Here is a 24,513-nt window from a genome sequence, read left to right as displayed (position 1 = left end):
GCTCGTTTGGCTGTACCTTTCCTGTGGATCAAAGAAGTGCAGATCGTTCTGCATTCCTGTGACCCATTTGCAGCAGACAGTGGGCTGCAGTCCACTGACGGTTGCCATCACAGAGACAGTCCAGGCTCAAGAAAGATTGCGACCATATGGTCAGGATGTGCCCACATGCCTGGACCAGCACGCATGCCGCCGAGAGCGTGAGTTGGCCACTTCCGCCCCCTCCACAGCCCAATGCTCCAAGGAGCTGTGAGAACCGAGCGATCAGTGGTGTTTGATTGCTCGGTTCTCACCCTTAGAGCCGAGGGGGACAGATGCACCTTGGACCATTGCTGCATCCACTTAGGTAAGTATGATTATAAAGAAAAAAAATCCCATACTTCTCTCTAAATGCATTTCCTGCATTAAGGTAAAAAATGTCTAGGTAGTAATATCACCCCCTCACCCTGACTCGATCCATCGCTGTCCCCGTCTGTAGCGGCTCTACCCGCTCTTACGGGCTTAGCTGAGGCAGCAGGAGCCATTGGCTCCTGCTGCTGTCAGTCAAAACCTGTGATGAGGGAGTAGGGGGCGGGTCCAAGCTTTGCTGTTTGTGTCTATAGATGCAGGCAGCTCAGATCAGGATTGTGCCACAATATGAGTTGGCTTTCTATGCTGGTACACTGAGAAGAGGAGGAGCCAGGAGCACCCATGGGGGACCCAAGAAGTGTAAGATCGGAGCTGCTCTGTGCAATTCTATTGCACAGAACAGATAAATATAACATGTTTGTTATTAAAAAAAAGGAAACATTTACAATCACTTTAAATTCTTATATGTCCTTAAAAAATGTGCAAAGCTAGCAAGTGTAGCAATCTTTTAAGGTGCATGATGTGATAAATAAAGAAGATTTATATTGCCGCAGTTTGGCTTGGTGGTTAGCACTCATGTCTAGTAGCACGGTGGTCCTCCGCTCAAATCCCAAGCAGTACACTACATGAAAGGAGTTTGTTATTCCTGTGCTCAGTGGGTTTCTTCACAGACTCCAAAGTCTTGCTAGTAGTTTATTGGATGTAGCTTAATGGGTCCATATGTAAATTGGCCCTAGTATGTGTATGTATGCATGTGAGATAGGGACTTTAGATTGTAAGCTCCTTGAGAGCGGGGACTGGTGTGAATGCACAGTATGTAAAGCAATACGTTAACCACTTGCCGACCGCCGCACGACTATCTACGTCGGCGGTCAGCCCCTCACAGGCAAACTAACGTAGGGCTACGTTGCTTGCTTGTGAGGGTCTAGGGAGCGAGCGCGCGCCCCCGGAGGCGCGCTCCCGCTCCCGCGTGGTCACGGACCCCCCCGCGCGTGTGACCAGCGGACCCGATGTCCGCCGGTCACTCGGCGATCGGCGGGGGAGAGGGAGAATGTCAGGCAGCTTGTGTAAACAAGCCACCTGTCATTCTCCTCGCTGCAAAGACACAGATTACATGGATCTACTATGTAGATCCATTGATCAGTGTCCTTACAGCTGAAGCCACAGCCAATCACAGTAGAAAGCACGCCCCTAGGGACACACACAGCCCCTCCCTCCCAAATAAAGTTAACCCCTTCACTACCAGTGTATTTTTACAGTAACAGTGCATATATATAGCACTGATTACTGTAGAAATGTCACTGGTAACCCCAAAAGTGTCAAAAATTTCAGTCAAGGGTCCGATCTGTCCGCCGCAATGTCGCAGTACCGCAAAAAAAATCGCAGATCGCCGCCATTATGCGTTAAAAAAAAAAACAACAAAAATGACAAAAATCTTTCCCTTTGTTAGTAAACGCGATAACTTTTGCGCAAACCAATCAAAATACGCTTTTTGCGATTTTTTTTACCAAACATAGGTAGCATAAAACAAATTGGCCAAAAATGTTAAAAAATTTTGATTTTTACATTTTTTTTGGGGGGAATTTCATAAAAAAAAATGTGAAAAATATTGTTATTTTTGCAAAATTGACGCTCTTTTTTTGTTTATAGCGCGTGATCAAAAAATCGCACAGGTGATCAAATACCACCAAAAGAAAGCTCTGTTTGTGGGAAAAAAAGGACGCCAAATTCGTTTAGGTACAGCGTCGCACGACCGCGCAATTGTCCGTTAAAGTCACGCAGTGCCGAATCGCAAAATACCCCCTGGTCGGAATGGGGGTAAAATCTTCCGGGGCTTAAGTGGTTAATTGTCAATGCTATATAAATACTAGAGAGGGGCTCAAGCCTGTTTGAGTTCCCACATGCCCGATCCTGCCAGAAAGCCAACATTGCACTCCGCTAATCACAGGCAGTGAGACATTTCACGATCCGCAGCTGCACAGATCAGGAAATGTCTCTGTGTTGGCTCCCTGGTGGGATCTGACACGTGGGAACTCAAACACGCCCAGGCCCATCTGTAATAAATACCTGTAACACGTAATGAGTGCTGCCACACATTGCTGATCTCACCGTCTGTAAAACTGATAGCAGTAATTAGGCCGCTTTACACTGTGTTTGCATGGTCAAGTTACTCAAAGCATACTGTTAAATTTGGCCTTGGCATCCAGGCTTTGAAAAACCTCATGGCACAAAAAAATTAATGCATATAGCTATAAGTTTTTCATGGACAGTGACCTTTTTGGAAAATCCACCCAGTTATAACTAGATAACTTTTTCATAAATGCTTATGATGGTGTAGCCTATATGGTGTAGGGATGTTACACCCACTCATTCTGTTGAAGGCCTTTTTTGGAAATATTATTTGTTGTATATACTGTGTGGAGCTCTTGCTTACTGCTGCAAAACTACTGTTGGTTTTATATACAGTACAGTGGGGATAAAAAGTTTGGGCACCCCAGGTAAAAATTTGTATTAATGTGCATAAAGAAGCCAAGGAAAGATGGAAAAATCTCCAAAAGGCATCAAATTACAGATTAGACATTCGTATAATATGTCAACAAAAGTTAGATTTTATTTCCATCATTGACACTTTCAAAATTACAGAAAACAAAAAATGGCATCTGCAAAAGTTTGGGCACCCTGCAGAATTTATAGCATGCACTGCCCCCTTTGCAAGGCTGAGACCTGCCAGTGTCATGGATTGTTCCCAATCATCGTCTGGGAAGACCAGGTGATGTCAATCTCAAAGGTTTTAAATGCCCAGACTCATCTGACCTTACCCCAACAATCAGCACCATGGGATCTTCTAAGCAGTTGTCTAGAAAACTGAAACTGAAAATAGTTTACGCTCACAAAGCTGGAGAAGGCTATAAGAAGATAGCAAAGCGTTTTCAGATGTCAATATCCTCTGTTTGGAATGTAATTAAGAAATGGCAGTCATCAGGAACAGTGGAAGTTAAAGCAAGATCTGGAAGACCAAGAAAAATATCAGACAGAACAGCTCGCAGGATTGTGAGAAAAACAATTCAAAACTCACGTTTGACTGCACGATCCCTCCAGAAAGATCTGGCAGACACTGGAGTTGTGGTACACTATTCCACTATAAAGAGATACTTGTACAAATATGGTCTTCATGGAAGAGTCATCAGAAGAAAACCTCTTCTAGGTCCTCACCACAAAAATCAGCGTTTGAACTTTGCAAATGAACATATAGACAAGCCTGATGCATTTTGGAAACAAGTTCTGTGGACCGATGAGGTTAAAATTGAACTTTTTGGCCAGAATGAGCAAAGGTACGTTTGGAGAAGAAGGGGCACAGAATTTAATGAAAAGAACCTCTGTCCAACTGTTAAGCATGGGGGTGGATCAATCATGCTTTGGGGTTGTATTGCAGCCAGTGGCACAGGGAACATCTCACGAGTAGAAGGAAAAATGGATTCAATAAAATTTCAGCTAATTTTGGATGGTAACTTGATGCCATCTGTGAAAAAGCTGAAGTTAAAGAGAGGATGGCTTCTACAAATGGATAATGATCCTAAACACACCTCGAAATCCACGGGGGATTACACCAAGAGGTGTAAACTGAGGGTTTTGCCATGGCCTTTACAATCTCCTGACCTCAACATAATTGAAAATCTATGGTTAGACCTTAAAAGAGTAGTGCGTGACAGACAGCCCAGAAATCTCAAAGGACTGGAAGACTTTTTTAAGGAAGAATGGGCACAGATACCTCAAACAACAATTGAAAGACTCTTGGCTGGCTACAAAAAGTGTTTACAAGCTGTGATACTTGCCAAAGGGGGCAGTACAAGATATTAACTCTGCAGGGTGCCCAAACTTTTGCAGACGCCCTTTTTTTTTTTCTGTTATTTTGAAAGTGTAAATGATGGAAATAAAATCTAACTTTTGTTGACATATTATAGGAATGTCTAATCTGTAATTTGATGCCTTTTGGAGATTTTCCCATCTTTCCTTGGCTTCTTTATGCACATTAATACAAATTTTTACCTGGGGTGCCCAAACTTTTGATCCCCACTGTATATTGTAAATCCAAGACCATGTCTACTAGAAAAAAAATTAATATTGACAGTGATGTCTTGCAATACAATGGTTGGTGATACATTGCACTCTCTGCATGGTCTTCTTGTGTCTGCGTGGGTTTCTTCCTGGAGCCATGAAACCCGCTGGCAGGTTAATAGGCTCTCAAATAGACTGGCTTTTGGAGAATCAATGGATTGTAAGTGCTTCCCACTCCTGTGTCATAATCAATGACTTTACAAGCCACAATGTGTCAAAACTAGTAAAATGTAAGTAAACATTTTGCCACATGGAGGAAGAAATGCCGCTGAGACAATTTCCAGGTGGGTCAGCATTGTATGAAGACTAGAGGTCTTCTTAATGGGCCTTCTAATGTTATGACATCTGCTGCATAACTTACCACTTTGTCTTTCTTTGTAGTTTAGAAGTTAAGCCTTTCTCTGCTTTTCTTCTTCCTGTTTCAGATACTACTGGTTTCTTTCTTTTCAATAAAATGTCTATTGAAGATAATAAACATACATCCAGACAGTGCAGTATAAGAAGAAAGAGTTAAAGTTCAGGACATCTTGATTAGAATTATTACAAAATTGTCATCCTTGAAAACTGAAACAATTGTGGATAGTCATTGACAGATACTACTGGTTTAATAATACTATTTGTATCTATCTTTATGATGGTGTATACAAGAACATTTGTGACTATCTACATAGGGTGGGATTTCATTTGTTTGAAATCCTACTTACCTAGGTGGATGCAGCATTGATTGGATGCTGCATCTGTCCCCCCTGGCTCTAACACTGAGAACCAAGAGATCAAACACCGCTGATCGCTCAGTTCTCAGAGCTCCCTTGGCAGGGAGTCACCAGCTCTCTGCTCTGCTCCCCCTCCCCCTGTGCTCACTGCAGTGGCCGGCTCAGGCTCTCAGTGGCTCGCTGTCTGCTGAGAATGGGTCACCAGAATGCAGAATGATCTGCACACCTGTGATCCATAGGAGTGCAGCCAGCCAAACGAGCCTTTAACCACTTCTGGACCGGAAGGTTTTCCCCCTTATTGACCAGGCCGATTTTTGCGATTCGGCACTGTGATATTTAACTGACAATTGCGCCGTCGTGCAACGCTGTACCCAAATAAAATTGATGTCCTTTTTTTTCCCCACAAATAGAGATTTCTTTTGATGGCATAAGATCACCTCTGCAATTTTTATTTATTTCTATAAACAAAAAAAGAGCAACAATTCTGAAAACAAAAAACAATATTTTTCAATTTCTGCTATATAACATTCCCAATTAAAAAAAAAAAAAAAACTTAAAATCAAAATGTTTTCATCATTTTAGGCCAATTTGTATTCTGCCACATATTTTTGGTAAAAAAAAAAAAATCCCAATAAGAGTATATTGATTGGTTTGCGCAAAAGTTATCGAGTCTAAAAACTAGGGGAAAGATTTATGTCATTTTTTATTTATTTTACTAGTAATGGCGGCGATCAGCGATTTTTAGCAGGACTACGACATTGTGGCAGACAGAACGGACACCTAACTGACATTTTTGACCCTTTTGGAGGGACCAGTGACATTACTACAGTAATCAATGCTAAAAATATGCACTGTTACTGTACTAATGACACTAGCAGGGAAGGGGTTAACACCAGGGGCGATCAAAGGGTTAAATGTGTCCCTAGGGGGGTGCTTTCTAACTGTGTGGGGGGATAGACTGATGGAATGAACACCGGGACCTGTGTTCCTAATTAGGAGGAACACAGGAGCTCTGTGTTCATTGCTGAAAGAACAGCGTTCTGCCGGGTTTACAACGGCAGGCCGCCATTCTGTTACCATGGGGAGCGATCGCGGGTGCCTGGCGGCAATCGCGGCCGCCGACCCTAGAGATCAGCTTTCCCTCAGGCGAATGGGCGTGCGCGCCCCCTCACGAGCGCTTCTGTGAAGCCACGTACGGGTACGTCGTTTCGCAGGAACCTGCCGACCTCCAGCCGTATATGTACGGTGGCTGATCGGCAAAGGGTTAAAGACGTATTAAACCCAAAAGCAAAAATCTATTATATTGCAGCTTACCAATTCTGCGATGTGATGGCTGTATTCATTTTCTTTGTCTAGGGTTTATTTCCTTTTTTCATCCAGTGATCTGCCCAGTAAGTCTGTTTTTTATAAAGAACACGCTCTCTTCCAGATGTACTGTATGTTTACAAAGATGAGACACACCATTTAATACTGACCTTTATCGCAAAACATAAGTGTGAGCTTGAGTTTGGCTTCAATTTGTTAGTTTATCTTAATCTTCTAGTACATCTAACACTCCCCCCAGACTGACAATGCTATTGTTCAATGGTGCCCCTGTGCTCCTTCATCCATAGTGGGGCCACTCTAATATAGAAAGTGTGAACCTGCCAGATCACCAGGTGAAAACAGAAGGGAAAAAGCCTAAAAAAGAAAATAAATGCAGTCAACACATTCAATGATTGGTAAGCTACAGCACAATATATTACATTTGTTTTTCGATTTATTACCACTTCAATTAATCCCACAGTGATTTGTTAAAGTGGTGCTCCAGTCCCCCCCTAAAAAATTAAAAATCAGCAGCTACAAATACTGTAGCTGCTGACTTTTAATATTAGGACACTTACCTGTCTTGGGATCTTGTGATGTTGGCACCCCAGACGATTTTTCACTCGGCTCTCAGTTGCTGCCACCACCATTTCTTGTAATGGAAACCAGCAGTTAAGCCATGCAGCTTCACAGCTGGTTACCTACTGCGCATGCGCAACGCGCGCTGCGCTTTGTGAATGCCCTGACAGCGAGGGGGGTCGAACTTCCAGGGGACTTCCCAGCGGCATGGCATCTGGAAGTGGGGAAGGGTATGTGTCAAAAACAGGTACCCGCTCCCCCCTATCCCCTAAAAGGTGCCAAATGTGGAAACGGAGGGGGGGGGGGGGGAGAAAACAAGCGGAGCTTCCCCTTTTGGGTGGAGCTCCTCTTTAAGAAGATTCACTCTCTCTCTCTGTTTTCCTATATCCTGTTTTCGGCTATCATCGATCATGAAAGTAAAAAGAAAATCCCAAATTTTGGTTTGACAACAGAGCAGGAATACAGGGTACATCTTCCAATTGGGATGCTAGTTCTGGTGACACCCCAGAATTCCCTCATTTTGTAGGGATTTCCTCTCACATTCTGTTTTAACTATGGGACAGGAAGTGAAGGGAAATCTCCCCTATGGGACAAAAATGGTAAAAAAACTGATAGGAGTTATAACCCTACCTTACTCTATCCAAATGAAAAAAGTTTTGCTTTTGGTTCTACAATAAAGAAAGTTTTTTGTTTTCTTTAATAATCTTGTGCATCACATAGTAACCAGATTTGGGACTTAAGCCCCGTACACACGATCAGATTATCGAACGATCTGTCGTCCGTTTTTTGTTGCATGCTAGTCTGATGTGGAAAGTGAAGAGGTTACTTTCATATGAAAATTCTCATACGACAGAATTCAACTTCAGAAGTGATGTCATGTGTTGAATTGCTTTGTATGTGTTTTTTCGTTTCTGAGCATGCCTAGTCTTGCTCTTACGATTTTTTTGGACAAAAAATGTACAAAGTAAACGAAAACTGGATGTTGTGTTGACGTACGATAAAAGTTTTATAGCCTGCACATCCGGTTTTTGTCATCCGAAAATCCGTAATCGGCTGTCGAAAGCACCATACTAACAATCCGAAAATTGGCAGATCGTTCGTCGGACAAAATTTTCCTTCCAATTTTCGTATCGTGTTTACGGGCCTTTATTTAGACTGTGCAGTCTTAACACTAGGTTCACATACATTCGTATCTGCAGGCCGTGTTTGCGTGGGCACAGCAGCCCATTCATTTTTAATCAGCTGCCTTGCCTGCGTTTTCCGCATGCACTTTTTTAAAATGCGGCCCACAGGGAAATCGCAAGGTAATTTTTTCCCTGCGGTTCATGTACATGCACTGCAATTTTACATGCGTGGGGGCGCCATTCACAACGCAGCAACGCATTTTCTCTGCGGGTGGTTTCAGGAATCACTGTGATTCCTGCACCCACAGCCACACGCAGAAGTGTAAACCAAGCCTTAGACATACACCACGGGTTGCAGGAAATAAAATCACTTGATTCCTACATCCATGAGTTACAGGGAATGAAATCGCTTGATTCCCCCATCAACATTGCCCATGTTGGGGAATCTCTCCCACAGAACCATTGTGTTCTCCACCAGGAGAACACAGTGATTACTGCTAGCGCCTCTAGCAATAATCGCATGTAAAATCAGACAGGCTGGTTGTACCCAAGTTGATCAATCGATCAACTTGAGTACATTCAGCCTGCCCATACATGGTTCAAATCTTTGCCTGTCCCTGCTAAACTGGTTGAGATTCAAACTATCTATGGCTGGCTTTAGACTATGACCCCTTTCACACTGGCTTTCCAATCAGGTCCGTCTGTCAGTTTTTCAGTCGGACCTGATCAGATGCTCCAGGCATCCCTATGGAGCAGCGGAGGTCAGTGGTGACCTGTCCGCTGACACCCGCTGCTATCCGATCCTGTTTTGAAACCCTATTTTCCATATGTCTCGAAGTTCGGATCAGATGAAAGCGGACAGGCGGTCCATTATCATCTGATCTCCCATAGAGGAGAGCGGGGATATGACAGGTCTGTCTCTGCAAAGTAAGCGGAGAAGGACCTGTCACCCGCCTGCTATGCGGGGACTGGCGGATTAATCCCCACTGTGCAAAACAGAGTCCGCCAGGCACACTGCTCGTGTAAAAGGACCCTATTAGTAGATAAAAAAAACAAAGAAATTTTCAGTCACAACTTACCAACCAGCCAGCGACCAACCAAATTGAGTTGTCTAACAGTATGCGTTAAAAACAGGGGTTTAGTTGCACACATTTGCAAACACATGCGTAAGCTGCAGTCCCTAACTCTACAATTTAACCACTTAAGCCCCGGAGGATTTTACCCCCTTCCTGACCAGGGCCTATTTTGCGATTCGGCACTGCGTGATTTTAACGGACAATTGCGCGGTTGTGCGACGCTGTACCTAAACAAATTTGACGTCCTTTTCTTTCCCACAAACAGAGCTTTCTTTTGGTGGTATTTGATCACCTGTGCGATTTTTTGATCATGCGCTATAAACAAAAAAAGAGCGTCATTTTGCAAAAATAATATTTTTCACATTTTTTTATATGAAATTCCCCAAAAAAATGTAAAAATCAAAATTTTTTAACATTTTAGGCCAATTTGTTTTATGCTACATATTTTTGGTAAAAGAAAAATCGCAAAAAGCGTATTTTGATTGGTTTGCGCAAAAGTTATTGCGTTTACTAACTAAGGGAAAGATTTTAGTCATTTTTGTTGTTTTTTTTTTAACGCGTAATGGCGGCGATCTGCGATTTTTTATTTTTTTTTGCAGTACTGCAACATTGCGTGGGACAGATCAGACACTTGACTGACATTTTTGACACTTTTGGGGTTACCAGTGACATTACTACAGTAATCAGTGCTATACATATGCACTGTTACTGTAAAATGACACTGGCAGTGAAGGGGTTAACTTTTTTGGAGAGGGAGGGGTTAAGTGTGTCCCTAGGGTCGTGTTTCTAACTGTGATTGGCTGTGGCTTGATGTGTAGGAACAGTGATCAACGGTCCTACATAGTAGAACCATATGATCACTATTCACTAGTCACTATTCTGACCGTATGATCACTACAATGAGAGCACATGCATCTAATGGGATAGATGGAGGACAGGTGACTAGAGGTGACTAGAGGGAGCCCACCCCTCCTTAAAGGCACAGGGTCACACTTAACACCCAGCACATCGTACAATGGCGGAAAAGGTGTCAATGCGTTGCCTGGCTCAATATAGATATCAATAATGCAAAAAGTGGTCACCGCCTCCACCTATAACTGGTCTTAATGGTAAGGAGCACTGGAAGGGCGGGCGCAGATCAAAAAAAAATTTGTATTTTATATTAGTAGATATCCTGCAGGCACATCCAGCTTTGATTAGAAGAGCGGTAAAATAGTAATTGACCAAGGCTAGCCAATTGCCAATCCCTGTCGTTATTGTATTAGTGTATCTGCGTTTCAGCATCCCCCTATTCCACTGAGCTTAGACAAAATTCATACAGTGACTTTTAGAAACAGAAAATGCAGTGCTACGAGATGATCTGGACTTCATCTTCGTAAATGTTTCATAACCAAAATATTTCTCATCTGGATGGCCACAGTGTATAATTAAGGCTTGGTTTCCACTAGTGCGACTTGTGGTGCGACTTGACACATGTCAAGTCCCACAGCTAGTCAAAACCCATTGTTTTCAATGGGGCACGTTTCCACTGCCGCGGCTTCAGTTGCCGCGACCTCAAAAGTAAATCGTGTACTACTTTTGAGCGCGACTTCCCTCTATATATGAGGGACAAGTCTAACTGAAGCCGCGGTTTACTTTTGCTACGAAGTCGTGCTAGAAGTAGCACGACTTCGTAGCCGCACTAGTGGAAACCTAGCCTAAGGCTAGATTCACACCTATGCATGTTGCTTTCGAGCGTTTCTGTAGTGCTTTTTGCTGTGCTTTCCACAATTTTTTTACTGCAATTTTACTGCAATTCACATTTTGCGTTTTTTTATGCTTTGTGGTTGGGCAGATTTAAAAAATGCTAATTTGCGTTAAAAACGCAGTAAAAACACACGACATGCGGCAATTCACTCATTACAGATGTGCAAAAATGTACCTAGGCTGGCGGTTCCCTTAGGGGGGGCGCTGGGGCCGCTGCACCCACCCTATGCACTATGTGCATTCGTTATTACACGAGGGCCTCCTTCTGTTATGTACTTGTTTTGTTATAGAAATGACTACTTTATTTACTAAAATAAAGATTATTAAAAAAAAAAGGGCATGCTTTTCTGCAGCTTCTCCATTGAAGACTTTTAAACCAAAAAAGCAAAAAAAGCACCGTTTTGAGTTTAAAAAAGTCCCTGACCCTTTCCAAAAATGTGTTCCATAGGAAGCCATGTTAAAAAATTGTCCTGCATTTCTGCAAAAAAGCATGAAAAAACGCATTGATGTGAATGGAGCCTTAGAGACGATCACATTTTGTTCTTGGACCTGCATTTATTTTTCTAATATCCGAAGTGTGCTCAAAACATCTTGGGAGGTTGTTTTTCCGCTAAGGAGTTTCCACAAGTGCCAGTAATTTGGGATCAGTGTGAAATGTTGAAATGTGTTCTCATTTCTTCCTTACGAAATCACTTTCATGTTTTTGAGGTCTTTGATGTGGAAAAAATATAAACAGAGTGCAAAAATATGTTGTTTCTAGCAATAGAAATAGGTTTATATAAAGGGGAACTATGTTATGAACATTTTGTATCTAACCTATAACTCCCAACATTTTGAGATGGGAACGAGGGACACCTATTAGCAAAAGTATGTTGGCATAGGACACACAGCCCTGCCTTGCTCCCTTAATTACTTCAGCCCTGGAAGGTTTTACCCCCTTCATGATCAGCCCATTTTTTGTGATATGGCACTGCGTTACTTTAACCACTTGCCTACTACTGCGACAGGTCAGCTCCCCTGGGTCCAGCGACGTAGACCTATGTCGCTGGACTCCTAGTGATCTCGGCAGCGCGCTCTCCAGGAGTCGGGCTGGAGGTGGAGAGGCGGCGACTGCCGTCTATCTTCCCCGATCGTCTGGGAAAGTGTGAAAAGATCCGCCTGCTTGTGTAAACAAAGCAGGCGGATCTTCTCTGTGACAGACAGGAGGAAATCACAGGATTCAGCATAGCTGAACCTGCGATCTCTGTCTCTGTCACAGAACCCCCTCCCCCTACACACGTCAGTAAGCATGAGGCATACATTTAACCCCTTGATCACCAACAGTGTTAACCCCTTCCCTGCCAGTGTCATTATTACAGTAACAGTGCATTTTTTTAGCACTGATTACTGTAGTAATGTCACTGGTCCCCCCAAAAGTGTCAAAAATGTCAGTTAGGGGTCCAATCTGTCCGCCGCAATGTCGCAGTCCCACAAAAAATCGCAGATCGCCGCCATTACAAGTAAAAAACAAAAAATGACATAAATCTTTCCCGTAGTTAGCAGACGCGATAACTTTTGTGCAAACCAATCAAAATACGCTTATTGTTATTTTTTTTTACAAAAAATATGTAGCAGAAAACAAATTGGCCTAAAATGTTAAAAAAATTAGATTTTTTTAATTTTTAAATATTGTTTTTTTTTCAAAATTGTCACTCTTTTTTTGTTTATAGTGCAAAAATTAAAAATTGCACAGGGGATCAAATACCACCAAAAGAAAGCTCCATTTGTGGGGGGAAAAAAAGGATGTAATGACTTTTCACAATGCATGACCGCGCAATTGTCTGTGAAAGTAACGCAGTGCCGAATCGCAAAATATGACCTGGTCAGGAATAGGGTAAAATCATCCGGTTTTAAAGTGGATAAAAATACGCTCATTGAGAATTTTTTTTGTCAAAGACATGTAGCTAAATACATTTTGGCCTAAAAATATGACAAAAATTGAATAAATTGGATATTTTTTAACAGTCCAAGTAGAAAATGTAAATTTTTCGCAAAATTTTCACAGTTTTTTTATTAATATCAAAAAAAAATAAAAAGCACAGAGGTGATCAAATACCAACAAACTAAAGCTCTGTTTGTGGGAAAAAAAGGACGTAAATTTTGTTGTGGTACAGCATTGCATGGCCATGCAATTGTCAGTTAACTGCTTGCCGACCGCCGCACGACGATTTACGTCGGCAGTCAGCCCCTCACAGGCAGAGCGACGTAGGGGTACGTCGCTAGCCTGTGAGGCTCTAGGGAGCGAGAGCGCGCCACCGGAGGCGCGCTCCCGCATGGTCACGGACCCCCCCCCCCCCCGTGCCTGTCACTCGCGATCGTCGGTTACAGAGGGAGAAAGGCAGGCGGTTAATGTAAACAAAGCCGCCTGTCATTCTCCCCTGTGTAACAGCACTGATCACTCGGTCCTGCTATGTAGGACCGTAGATCTGCTGTTACACCATTAGCCACAGCCAATCACAGTAAGAAACACGCCCCTAGGGACACACTTAACCCCTCCCTCTCCAATAAAGTTAACTCCTTCACTGCCAGTGTCATTTTTACAGTAACAGTGCATATGTATAGCACTGATTACTGCAGTAATGTCACTGGTTACCCCAAAAGTGTCAAAAATGTCAGTCAAGGGTCCGATCTGTCCGCCGCAATGTCACAGTCCCGCAAAAAAAATCGCAGATCGCTGCCATTACTCGTTAAAAAAAAAAAAACAACAAAAATGACAAAAATCTTTCCCTTAGTTAGTAAACGCAATAACTTTTACGCAAACCAATCAAAATACGCTTTTTGCGATTTTTTTTTTTTTTTTACCAAACATAGGTAGCATAAAACAAATTGGCCTAAAATGTTAAAAAAATTAGATTTTTACATTTTTATTTGGGGAATTTCATATAAAAAAAATGTGAAAAATATTGTTATTTTTGCAAAATTGACTCTCTTTTTTTGTTTACAGCGCATGATCAAAAAATCGCACAGGTGATCAAATACCACCAAATGAAAGCTCTGTTTGTGGGGAAAAAAAGGACGTCAAATTCGTTTAGGTACAGCGTCGCACGACCACACAATTGTCCGTTAAAGTCACGCAGTGCCGAATCGCAAAATAGGCCCTGGTCAGGAAGGGGGTAAAATCTTCCGGGGCTTAAGTGGTTAAAGTCACACAGTGCCAAATTGAAAAAAGTGTCCTGGTTATTGAGCAGCAAAATCTTCCTGTCTTAAAGTGGTTAACTGACAGTTGAGCAGTCATGCAATGCTGAACCTAAATAAAATTGATGTCCTTTTTTCCCACAAATAGGGCTTTCTTTTGGTATTATTTTTTCACCACTGCATTTTTTTTTTTTTTTTGCGCTATAAACAAAAAAGGCCGACAGTTTGGAAAAACACAAAAAAAAAACAATATTTTTTTACTTTCTGCTACAAAACCTATCCAATAAAAAAAAAAAAAAATTGAAAAAAAAACATCCATTTAGGTCAAAATGTATTCTGCTACATATTTTTTTTTTAAAAAAAAACATCCCAATAAGCAAATATAGATTGGTTTGCGAAAAAGTCATAGCGTCTACAAACTCTTTTTATTTATTTATTTACTAGTAATGGTGGCGATCAGTGACTTATAGCGGGGCTGCGATATTGCGGCAGACAATTTGGACACTAAAGGCCCGTACACACGTAGCGATTGTCGACCGTAAATATTCGGCCAACGTCCGATCCGCCGATTGTCGGCTTGTTAGTATGATGCTTCCGACAACCAACTGCGACTTTTCGGCCGAACAGAATCTGGTGTGCAGGCTTTAAAATTTTTGTTGGCCAACACCAGAACGGCCGATTGTTCCTCAGTCAGTACAGAATTCGGCCAACAAACAGCAGATGAGCAAGACTGGGCATGCTCAGAGAAGAAAAAACACACGGAAAGTTAACCATCACATGACATCACTTCTGCAGTCGGCTGTTGTTGGCCGACAAAATTCGTGTGCAGTCTTTAGCACTTTTCAACCGACAGGACAGCACCGGACAAAAGACGGCCGATCGTTCGGCCGACAATCGCTACGTGTGTACGGGGCAAATTCTCCCAATATATCACATATTAAGGGGTCTCTCAGTACTAGTATATCCCATAATAGGGAGCAAGGGCTAGTCATCCACCCTACGGCCTTTTTTTATTAGAAAAAGTAAAATTAAATTCTTTTTTTTTTTTGCTTTTAAGTGTAAATAAGAGATCCTTTTGACAACAGATCTCACATTAAAGAGGCCCCGTCATGCTTTTTTCTATTACAAGGGATGTTTACATTCCTTGTAATAGGAATAAAAGGGAGCAGAATTATTATTATTTTTTTTTTTACAGGGACAGTGTAAAATAAATAAATAAAAAAAAAAAAAAATTTAAGCGCCTTGTCCCTCCGAGTTTGCGCGCAGAAGCGAACGTATACGCAAGTCGCTCCCACATATGTAAATGGTGTTCAAACCACACATGCAAGGTATCGTCATGATCCTTAGCATGAGAGCAATCATTTTAGCACTAGACCCACTCTGTAACTCTAAACTAGTAAACTGTTAACATTTTTAAATTGTCACCTATGGAGATTTTTAAGTACAGTAGTTTTTCGCCATTTCATGAGTGTGTGCAATTTTTAAGCATGACTTGTTAGGTATCAATTTACTCAGCGTAACATCATCTTTCTCATTATAGAAAAAATTGGGTTAAATATACTGTTTTTTTATTTTTTAATTAAAAAAGTGTATTTTTTCCAAAACAATTGCGTTTGTAAGACAGCTGGGCAAATACAGTGTGACAAAGTATTGCAATGATCTCCATCGAATTCCCTGGGGTCTCTGCTAAAAAAAAAAAATATATATACAGTAAAACCTTGGATTGCGAGCATAATTCGTTCCGGAAGCATGCTTGTAATCCAAAGCACTCTTATATCAAAGCGAATTTCCCCATAAGAAATAATGGAAACTCAGATGATTCGTTTCACAACCATTTATTCACAAATCCTTCAATTTATAGTCCATATAAAAAGATTATGGACACAGCGATAGGTTGTGTAACCATACAATGTCCATCCACAAATATACGCTTCCACAAGGGGATTGGAACCAAAATCCAGCAGGAGCTACAGGGTAGTAATATGGTTCCATTTAATGAAGGTACAACATTTAGCAACTCACATGGTTGATGAATAAAACAGGCACATCTACGTATGCAGGCATCCGGGGTAAAGCTGTTCACATAGACTATCTTCTGCACCGCCGGCTATCAGTCTGTAATCCTGCCCGGGAAGATCACCCTGCAGTAAAGCGATCTGAAAGCAAGGGGCAGCATGGAAAGGATGACGTAGATGATGGTGCGGAGGATAGTCCTATGTGGACAGCTTTACCCCTGATGCCTGCATCCTTAGATGTGCCTGTTCCAATCATCAGCTGTGACTTGAGGCTACTTGTATATCAAGACATCGCTTGTATATCAAGTCAAAATTTATTTGAAAATTTTGCTTGTCTTGCAAAGCGCTCTTAAACCAAGTTACTCTCAAACCAAGGTTTTACTGTATATATGTTTGGTGTTTCTAAGCAATTTTCTAGCAAAAAATACTGATTTTAACTTGTAAAAAACAAATGTCAGAAATAGGCTTGGTCCTTAAGTGATTAAAAAAAAAAAAAAATGCTGTTCAATTGTCTTAGCATAGGTACTAATAATGTGTCAAATATGTTTATTTCCTATGATAGTCAGCTCCATCTAGTTGCAATAATGCAATATTTTCCTAAAACACCTAAATCAGAAAAATACCATACTATGGCCACCATTTAGAGAGAAGATAATATGCATTTCCAGCCATACACATCCTAGAATAGGTTCAATCCGGGCTCACACACTCATCTACATACTGCTGAAGGACAATATAACTTGCAGAGAGCAAATTAAGATGCATCCTACTGAATAGTTCACGCTTGCTCAGCAGTAACATGCTGAGAAGAGGAAGAGGTCACACATGCTAAGAAGAGGAAGAGGTCACATGCTGTATGTACCACTTTTTTTTTTCTTTGCATGTCTATTACAGCAGTAGACTGTAAACAAGCCATTCTCAACCAGGTTTCTGTGGAACCCCAGGGTTTCTCCAGAGTTTGCTAGATGTTCCTTCAGCTGTGGCTGATTAACCTCCCATCTGAAGGCACCTGCAAAGTTCCGGATCCAATGCCACATGGCAGAGCCAACAGCATGACACCAATGATCTTTTCAACTGTCTGTAAAGCTGGCTGTACACTGATTAAAACTTGGCTGGTCCAGGAGGGACTGGACCAGTGGTGGCTGGTCAATAGGGGGCACAGGGGCGCCGCCCCTCCAAGGCTAGTCACGTAGCATCAGCGTTAAAAAAAAAAAAAGTGTTCCTTTAATGGCAGCGGGGCGCTGGACACTCTGCTGCTATGGAGAGGGGTTGGGGTTTCGTGAGAATGTGCCAGTTTCTGGCAAGCTGATTGGCGTCCCTTTAGATTGTCCTCGGGGCGCAGAGCAATGCTCCCCGAACACTTCCATTTACCATTGCTGTCCTGTGATTGGATTCCAGGACCTCTGCTGCCATAACCCCAGTAAATAACATCAAAATAATGACGTATGCACAACACGCTTTCTTTAAAGATAACTTATTTTATTTATTAATATTAAAGTCTCTACATTTTAAGATCATAGCTCCAATAGGCAAATTGCACATATCCACTTTTTTGTGATACATTTTTGATCAATTAAAGTATATATTAATTCATTACAGTCCAGTGAGTAATGTTATATATATATATATATTCTTTGATGGTTGAGTTTAAATCAGGTCTGTAACTCAGTTTTGTCCTATTACAGTACTTTGTGTAAAGCTAGTACACACCTCCAGTTTTTTTTGTCATTCAACCCAGTGGGCTGAACGAGAAAAAAACTGACAGATTGCCGTACCAACACAAGCAATATTGGTGCAGTGATCTCCCCTGCCATGCTATTGTGTTCTGACAAGAGGACTCCCCCCACCTGAACACACTGATCAGCGCTTGCAGCCATTGTCTTTGTTGAATTTACAAACAAGTTGGACTTAGTCCCCATTCACATTAGGTCGCTCTGACTTCGGCACGACTTGCACGGACTTCACATAATGGAAGTCAATGCAAGTCTCCTCCAGGTCGCCCCGAAGTAGTACAGGACCCCTTTTCTAAGTCGGAGCGACTTGTGTCGCTCCTATTAGAACGGCTCCTGTACTACACAGTGGGAGCGACGGTGCACGACTTATCAGGCTGACTATTGGCACTTTTCCACTGCAAGTACCGGCTAGTACCGGCTCGGCTCTACTCGGCCCTGCTTGGCCCGGTTTGCTTTTCCACCGCAGTACCGCATGGTATAGTGTCGGAACGGTTCGGTACGGTACGGTATGGTTTGCTTTTCCACTAAAGTAGTACTAAAGTTAAGTGGGTGGGATAACAACGGGGTGGGTGTGATTCTCTGACCAATCAGTGGCTAGTAGTGACTGCATGCAAAGGATTGTGGGATATGGTACCACTTTGGTACCTGTTGGAACCACAATCGAGTAGGTACTGTTTTTTCAGAGCCGTACCGTATCTTTTCATGCAGTGGAAAAGCAAACCTATACCGTACCGTACCAAACCGTTCCGACCCTATACCATGCGGTACCGCAGTGGAAAAGCACAAAAGCGTGCCGAGCCGGTACGGTTCTATGCAGTGGAAAAGCGCCACAAGTCGCCTGACAAGTCGTACCAGTGTAAATGGACACTTACAAACAAGCTCCCGTAACAGAACTCGTTCGTAAGTCGGGGACTTACTGTACATACACCAATAAAAAAAATGTTTTCTACCCAGTGTCTGTAGAAGACCAAGGTCTTAGCGCAAAGCAATATCAAAAATTATAAGCAAAGCAATCTTTACCTCGGCTCAGGCTCAGTAATGTGCAATTGTAAACATGTGGAGCGTAAAAGAAAATCAGAGCTGAACTAAAGAGAAAATATGTATTGGCAGGGGTAGAAGTGAATGCAAACTCCGGGGAGGCAAGACAAGGATTGCCAGCTCAGCGTGTGGCCTTGAATAGAGGTATAAGGGTTGGTTTACTAAAGGCAAATAGGCTGTTCGCTTTGCAAAGAAATTTTTTTCAGAGCTTAGTAAATGCAGCCAAATTTCTCATTGGAAAGAATACCCAATCATGCCCAAAGAAAAAAAAACTGAATTATGGCTTGCATGTGATTGGATGATAAAAGCAGAGCTTCACCACTTTCATTATACTCTAGGGATAATACCCTTCCAAAGGGAACAATCTTTTTGCCTTAAATAAATCAACCTCATTGCATTTCTCCTAGAAGAGGTTTTCTTTTCATATTAGTATGTAGATAAAGTACTAATAGGCAAACCTTATTGCCTTAGAGACTGGAAAAGCAGTGCCCATGGATGATTTGAAAGGTTTTAGCTGTAGTGTGATTACATTTAATTTGAATGCTTAAAGATCCTATAAATAGCAATATACTTCTAACAATACATAGGCATAAGGTAACCCTGTGAGCAGTGTGCTTTGTGACATGGCTGCTATTGATATTAGCACAAAGGTCCTCCCAGTGTAAGCACTGATTTACTTACCAGCTAAAAACAATTTTCTATGGTTTTAACTGACAGATGGCAACTATTCTAAGTATTTGGTTTTTCATAAAATGTGACTTAAATCTGGCTCCTAAGTGCCTTTGCTTCTTCATAGCTCTGCATTTCACATTCCCTAGCTCAATAGTAGTCTCCTAATATAGGAATTTCCAGCTTAAAAAGAATTTATAGTATTTTCAAAGATTTTTGAGATTTGCATGTAAAAAAAATAAATAAATCTTGAAATAAAGTTATCAATCAGTATTAACTTTTTGTAAAAATGTTTTCTATGTGTAATTTGTAAATGCACTTTAGGATAGGTATATTTTCTCATTACATATGCAAGTTCTGTCTTCTGCTAGTGTTACACAATGGTCAAACAACTTCTTACATTTAAAAGTCTATGGGCTAACCCACTGAAAACAATGCACCCCCCCCCCCTTAATGGCTGAAATGTTGACAATAGAAATGTTCTCCAGACTTCACACATGCTCCCTTTTGCTGATAGACTTCCTTCCCTGGTCAACTTAGTTATCATCAGTCCCCACAGTAACCACTCCACTGTATACCTCTATAAAGTCCCTTGGCATTCTGCACACCCCTCTCATTCACCCCCACCTACCCTTAGCAGATGCCCATTCCAGTCCTCTCCTTCACATACTGTACACCATCATACCCTCCACACTCCTCCCCTACATGTCTTACCAACTTAAATAGTCCTTCAATATTATTTCCAATAACCTTGCATGTTCTGGAATGGGCAAAATGTTGCTAGTTCTAGTAAATGAAGTGGAAAAGAAATGGTAATGCTGGCAGGATCAACAGGTAATTGGTATTATCGAAAAACAAACAGAGCACCATTATAAAGGTTTGCAGCCTGTATAACCTATTTAATTTTGTTGTTTACCGCAGGGGATTTCTGTCTTTGCCTCTACCACACCGTTACTCTTCTTCTTTCAAAAACACTATTAAAGGTTAAATTGTATGTATTGTGAAATTTCCTGTTCCATAATGACTGATTCTAATGCAAAATTGTCATGGTAAATGAACCATGGAATAAGGGGGATGATTTTCTAAAACTGGAGAGTGCAAAATCTGATGCAGCTCCTTATCCGGTTCCCGACTGGCCACCGCCTATTTACTGCGGCAATGTGGCTCTCCTGCGCAAACCGACGTAGGGCCACGTCAATTGCAAGCAGGGAGCTAGGGGGCGAGCGTGCGCCACCAGCGGCGCACTCCCGCCCCCATTTGGCAGCAGGGAAGCCGATGCACGGGTCTGGCGGCTCCGATTGCCACCCGAGACCCGCGATCGTTCCCCGCTGAGAGAGAAGAACGGTCAGCTGTTGTAAACAAGGCTGACTGTTCTTCTCCCTGGAATGATCATAAAGCCCCTGTGATCCTTCTATATAGGATCACTAGTCTCTATGGTCATTTCAGAAGCCATGCCCCCCCACAGTTAGAATCACTCCCCTAGGCTCACATTTAACCCCTTGATCACCCACAATGTTAACCCCTTCCCTGCCAGTGTCATTATTACTGTAACAGTGCATATTTTTAGCACTGATTACTGTAGTAATGTCGCTGGTCCTCCCAAAAGTGTCAAAAATGTCAGTTAGGGGTCTGATCTGTCCGCCGCAATGTCGCAGTCCCGCTAAAAATCGCAGATCGCCGCCATTACTAGTAAAAAAAAAAAAAAAATTACATAAATCTTTCCCATAGTTAGTAGACGCGCAAACCAATCAAAATACGCTTATTGCAATTTTTTTTTTTTACCAAAAGCATGTAGCAGAAAACAAATTGGCCTAAAATGTTAAAAAAATTTGATTCTTTTTTTTTTTTTTTTTTTTTGAGAATGTTATATAGCAGAATGTGAAAAATATTGTTTTTTTTTTTTTTTTTTTCAGAATTGTCGCTCTTTTTTTGTTTATAGCACAAAAAATAAAAATCGCACAGGTGATCAAATACCACCAAAAGAAAGCTCTATTTGTGGGAAAAAAGAGATATCAATTTTATTTCGGTACAGCATCACACTACCGCGCAATTGTCCATTAAATAACGCAGTGCCGAATCGCAAAATATGGCCTGGTCATTACAGGGGAAAATCTTTTGGTTCAGAAGTGGTAAAAGAACCCAATTAGCTTCTAGGTTTGTTTGCTTTTTCCAAAACTTCATTGAACAATCTGGAGGTAGAAGCTGATTGGCTAAAAGGCACAGATGCACCAGATTTTGCACTCTCCAGTTTTAGTAAATCAACACTAATTTCTCTTATCATGCTCTGATTAATATATTGCCTTATTCATTCGATAAGACCCATGATTATATTTTACTAAAGATTATTATTGATTTCATATGTTACAGTAAAGTTACAGTATTGTAACACCATGCTAGTGCTTTGAGGGACATCCCCCAGTTTTTCATGAGTATTAAGAATATGAGCTGGTACCTAGTTTTGTAAATTTAAGCCCTTCACCCATGGTGACACCAACCCATTTGCCTGGATTGCCAGGCTGGTATCCTTTAGGAGTAGTCCTATTCTTTTCAAATTTGACATTAAAGGACAAATCTAATAAGCATTGCGGTCCTTGCTGGAAACCGACCTAGTGTAAATTTACTGTAATTATAGATAATGCCAGGTAAAAACCCAGAGCTTCCTACCAGATTTTAGAATTGTCTTCTATTTCACTGCTTTAAATTTCTGTAAGAACCAATTTCGATATATCAGGTTTGTTGGGTTGTGTTACTGCATATTTTAATGGGCTGCCAAGGCACCACACCAGACCAACAATCAGTCATCCACTATTATTTCCAATGCAGTGCACCAAAACACACAGTAATGAGTTATCATTCTTTGTGGTACTCTAGCACCACAATACACTAAAGTGTACATGTTGGATTGCCTTTCATTGCAGTAAACCATGTATTAATATGCAGGTTAATGCAACACAGAGGTGTGAATGTGTCCTTAGTGTAATGAATACCAGTTATATGCTATTGAATTTTGCTTATTAGGATCCCAAAATTCCAATGCAGAAGATTGTGATTTAATTTAAAGCTAGTTGATTTTTTTAAATGATTTTAAACTTTCGATTGATTTCTCTCCAGCTGCTCAGCCTACGAACAAGATGAGTTTGTCGACAAATGAGACTTACCCTGAAGAAGTGGACTTCTTAAATTATACTTATGAGTACTACGACTTAGATGAGTCACCATATGGCACAACAGAGCCACAGGCACTCCATATAGTATCTATTGTGATCTACTCACTGGCATTCCTGCTTGGAGTACCAGGAAACTCCATGGTTATCTGGTTCACTGGTTTCAAATGGGAGAAAACTGTCAGCACGCTGTGGTTCCTCAATCTGGCCATTGCAGACCTAATCTTCGTGTTGTTTTTGCCTTTACACATCACATATGTGGCTACAGACTTCCACTGGCCTTTTGGGAAGATACTTTGCAAAGTCAATTCATTCATTGCTATTCTGAACATGTTTGCCAGCGTATTTTTTCTCACTGTAATCTGCTTTGATCGATATATCTTTTTGGCCTGTCCAAACTTTTCTCAGAAACATCGAACACTGGTCAAAGCTGGCATAGTCAGTGGGGTGGTATGGATAACTGCCACCATTATTGCTAGTCCTGCTCTGTACTTTAGAGACATCGCAAAAGATACCCAGATGACCACCATTTGCTATAATAATTTCCATGAGCATGATCATTCTGTCATCCTGAAGATTCACACATCCCTTACATTAATAAGGTTCTTTGTTGGATATCTTTTTCCTTTGCTTACGATGATTATATGTTATACAACCCTGACTATCAAACTGAAGATGCTAAACAAAGAAACCAACAGTAAATTCTTCTGGGTGGTCCTGGCTGTTGTGGTGGCGTTTTTCATCTGCTGGACTCCTTATCACATATTTAGTTTGCTGGAGTTAAAGATCCATCACAGTGATGAATATGGGGAATGGCTAAGAATTGGCATGCCTATTTCAACCAGTCTGGCCTTTGTGAACAGCTGTATCAACCCAATCTTTTATGTCCTTATCAGTAAAGTGTTCAGGACACATTTAGAGGCCTCGCTTGCAGAAATATTTAAAAACACTTTACGGGACATGAAACAGACATCTACACGAAGTGAAAAGCTTGTGGACTCCGAAAATAATTCAACATATTGTGAAACAGTTTACTAAAGTTAATATATATATATATACAAGTAAAATACAGGGCTGAGTCCTTTTTCTTCTGTTCTCAATGTCTCTTCTCTTCAGGAGAAATATTGGAAGATCTTATTACACACCCATGGATGTTTCCCTCAATCAGAGAAAAAAAACAGGTCATAAATGATTTCTTAGTCAACAATTATTTTAACTCAACATCCTGCATTTTAAAATAGATTGCTAAAACATTTTTTAAACCAAATGCAATCATTCTTTGCGGTTTTCACCACCGATCTGCATCATGTGAACAAACCACCACAGAAGCTATTTCTGGCATTCACTGGTCACTAATCTAATTGTGGTTTCTTCTTATAGATTCAATGGACAATACCATATTGGCGTCCAACCAAAAAAGTCCAAGTAGCAGTTATGTAGAAAAGTAAGCTAGGACAGAAGAGGCATAGATGACTTTGTTATAAAGGGACTCTGGCTATTACTGAGTATTCTACTTACAGTTATCAAAGTATTTGGTTAGTACTGACTTTTTTGCACATGTTTGTTGGTCTGTGTGACAAGAAATCTTGATGATTAAGGATCTGCAGAAGGGAGTCCTAAATTATCCCTTGTAGCAGGGGTTACGCCTGTACTGCAAGAGTTAATTGCTCGCTTAAGTCTAGAGGAGGGGTCTCCAAACTTTCTTAACATTGGACC

General features: G+C 41.3%; 1 protein-coding gene across 2 annotated transcripts in view; it reads left to right on the top strand.

Moving 5' to 3' along the window:
* The window catches only part of CMKLR2 (chemerin chemokine-like receptor 2), a 145,432-nt gene extending 121,148 nt beyond the window's left edge, over nt 1–24,284 (top strand). For both annotated transcript variants that reach the window (XM_082260770.1, XM_082260769.1), the window contains exon 2: nt 22,745–24,284. In XM_082260770.1, coding sequence (XP_082116896.1) covers nt 22,765–23,835 — 1,071 coding nt within the window. In that variant the 5' untranslated portion in view covers nt 22,745–22,764 and the 3' untranslated portion in view covers nt 23,836–24,284. The remainder of the gene's footprint in view (nt 1–22,744) is intronic.
* The last annotated feature ends 229 nt before the right edge of the window (nt 24,285–24,513 follow it).

This window comes from Pelophylax lessonae, assembly GCF_965119305.1.
Source record: "Pelophylax lessonae genome assembly, chromosome: 6".
Classification (NCBI taxonomy): domain Eukaryota; kingdom Metazoa; phylum Chordata; class Amphibia; order Anura; family Ranidae; genus Pelophylax; species Pelophylax lessonae.
The sequence above is the reverse complement of the archived record's forward strand: the minus strand, read 5'-3'. Positions and strand labels throughout refer to the sequence as shown.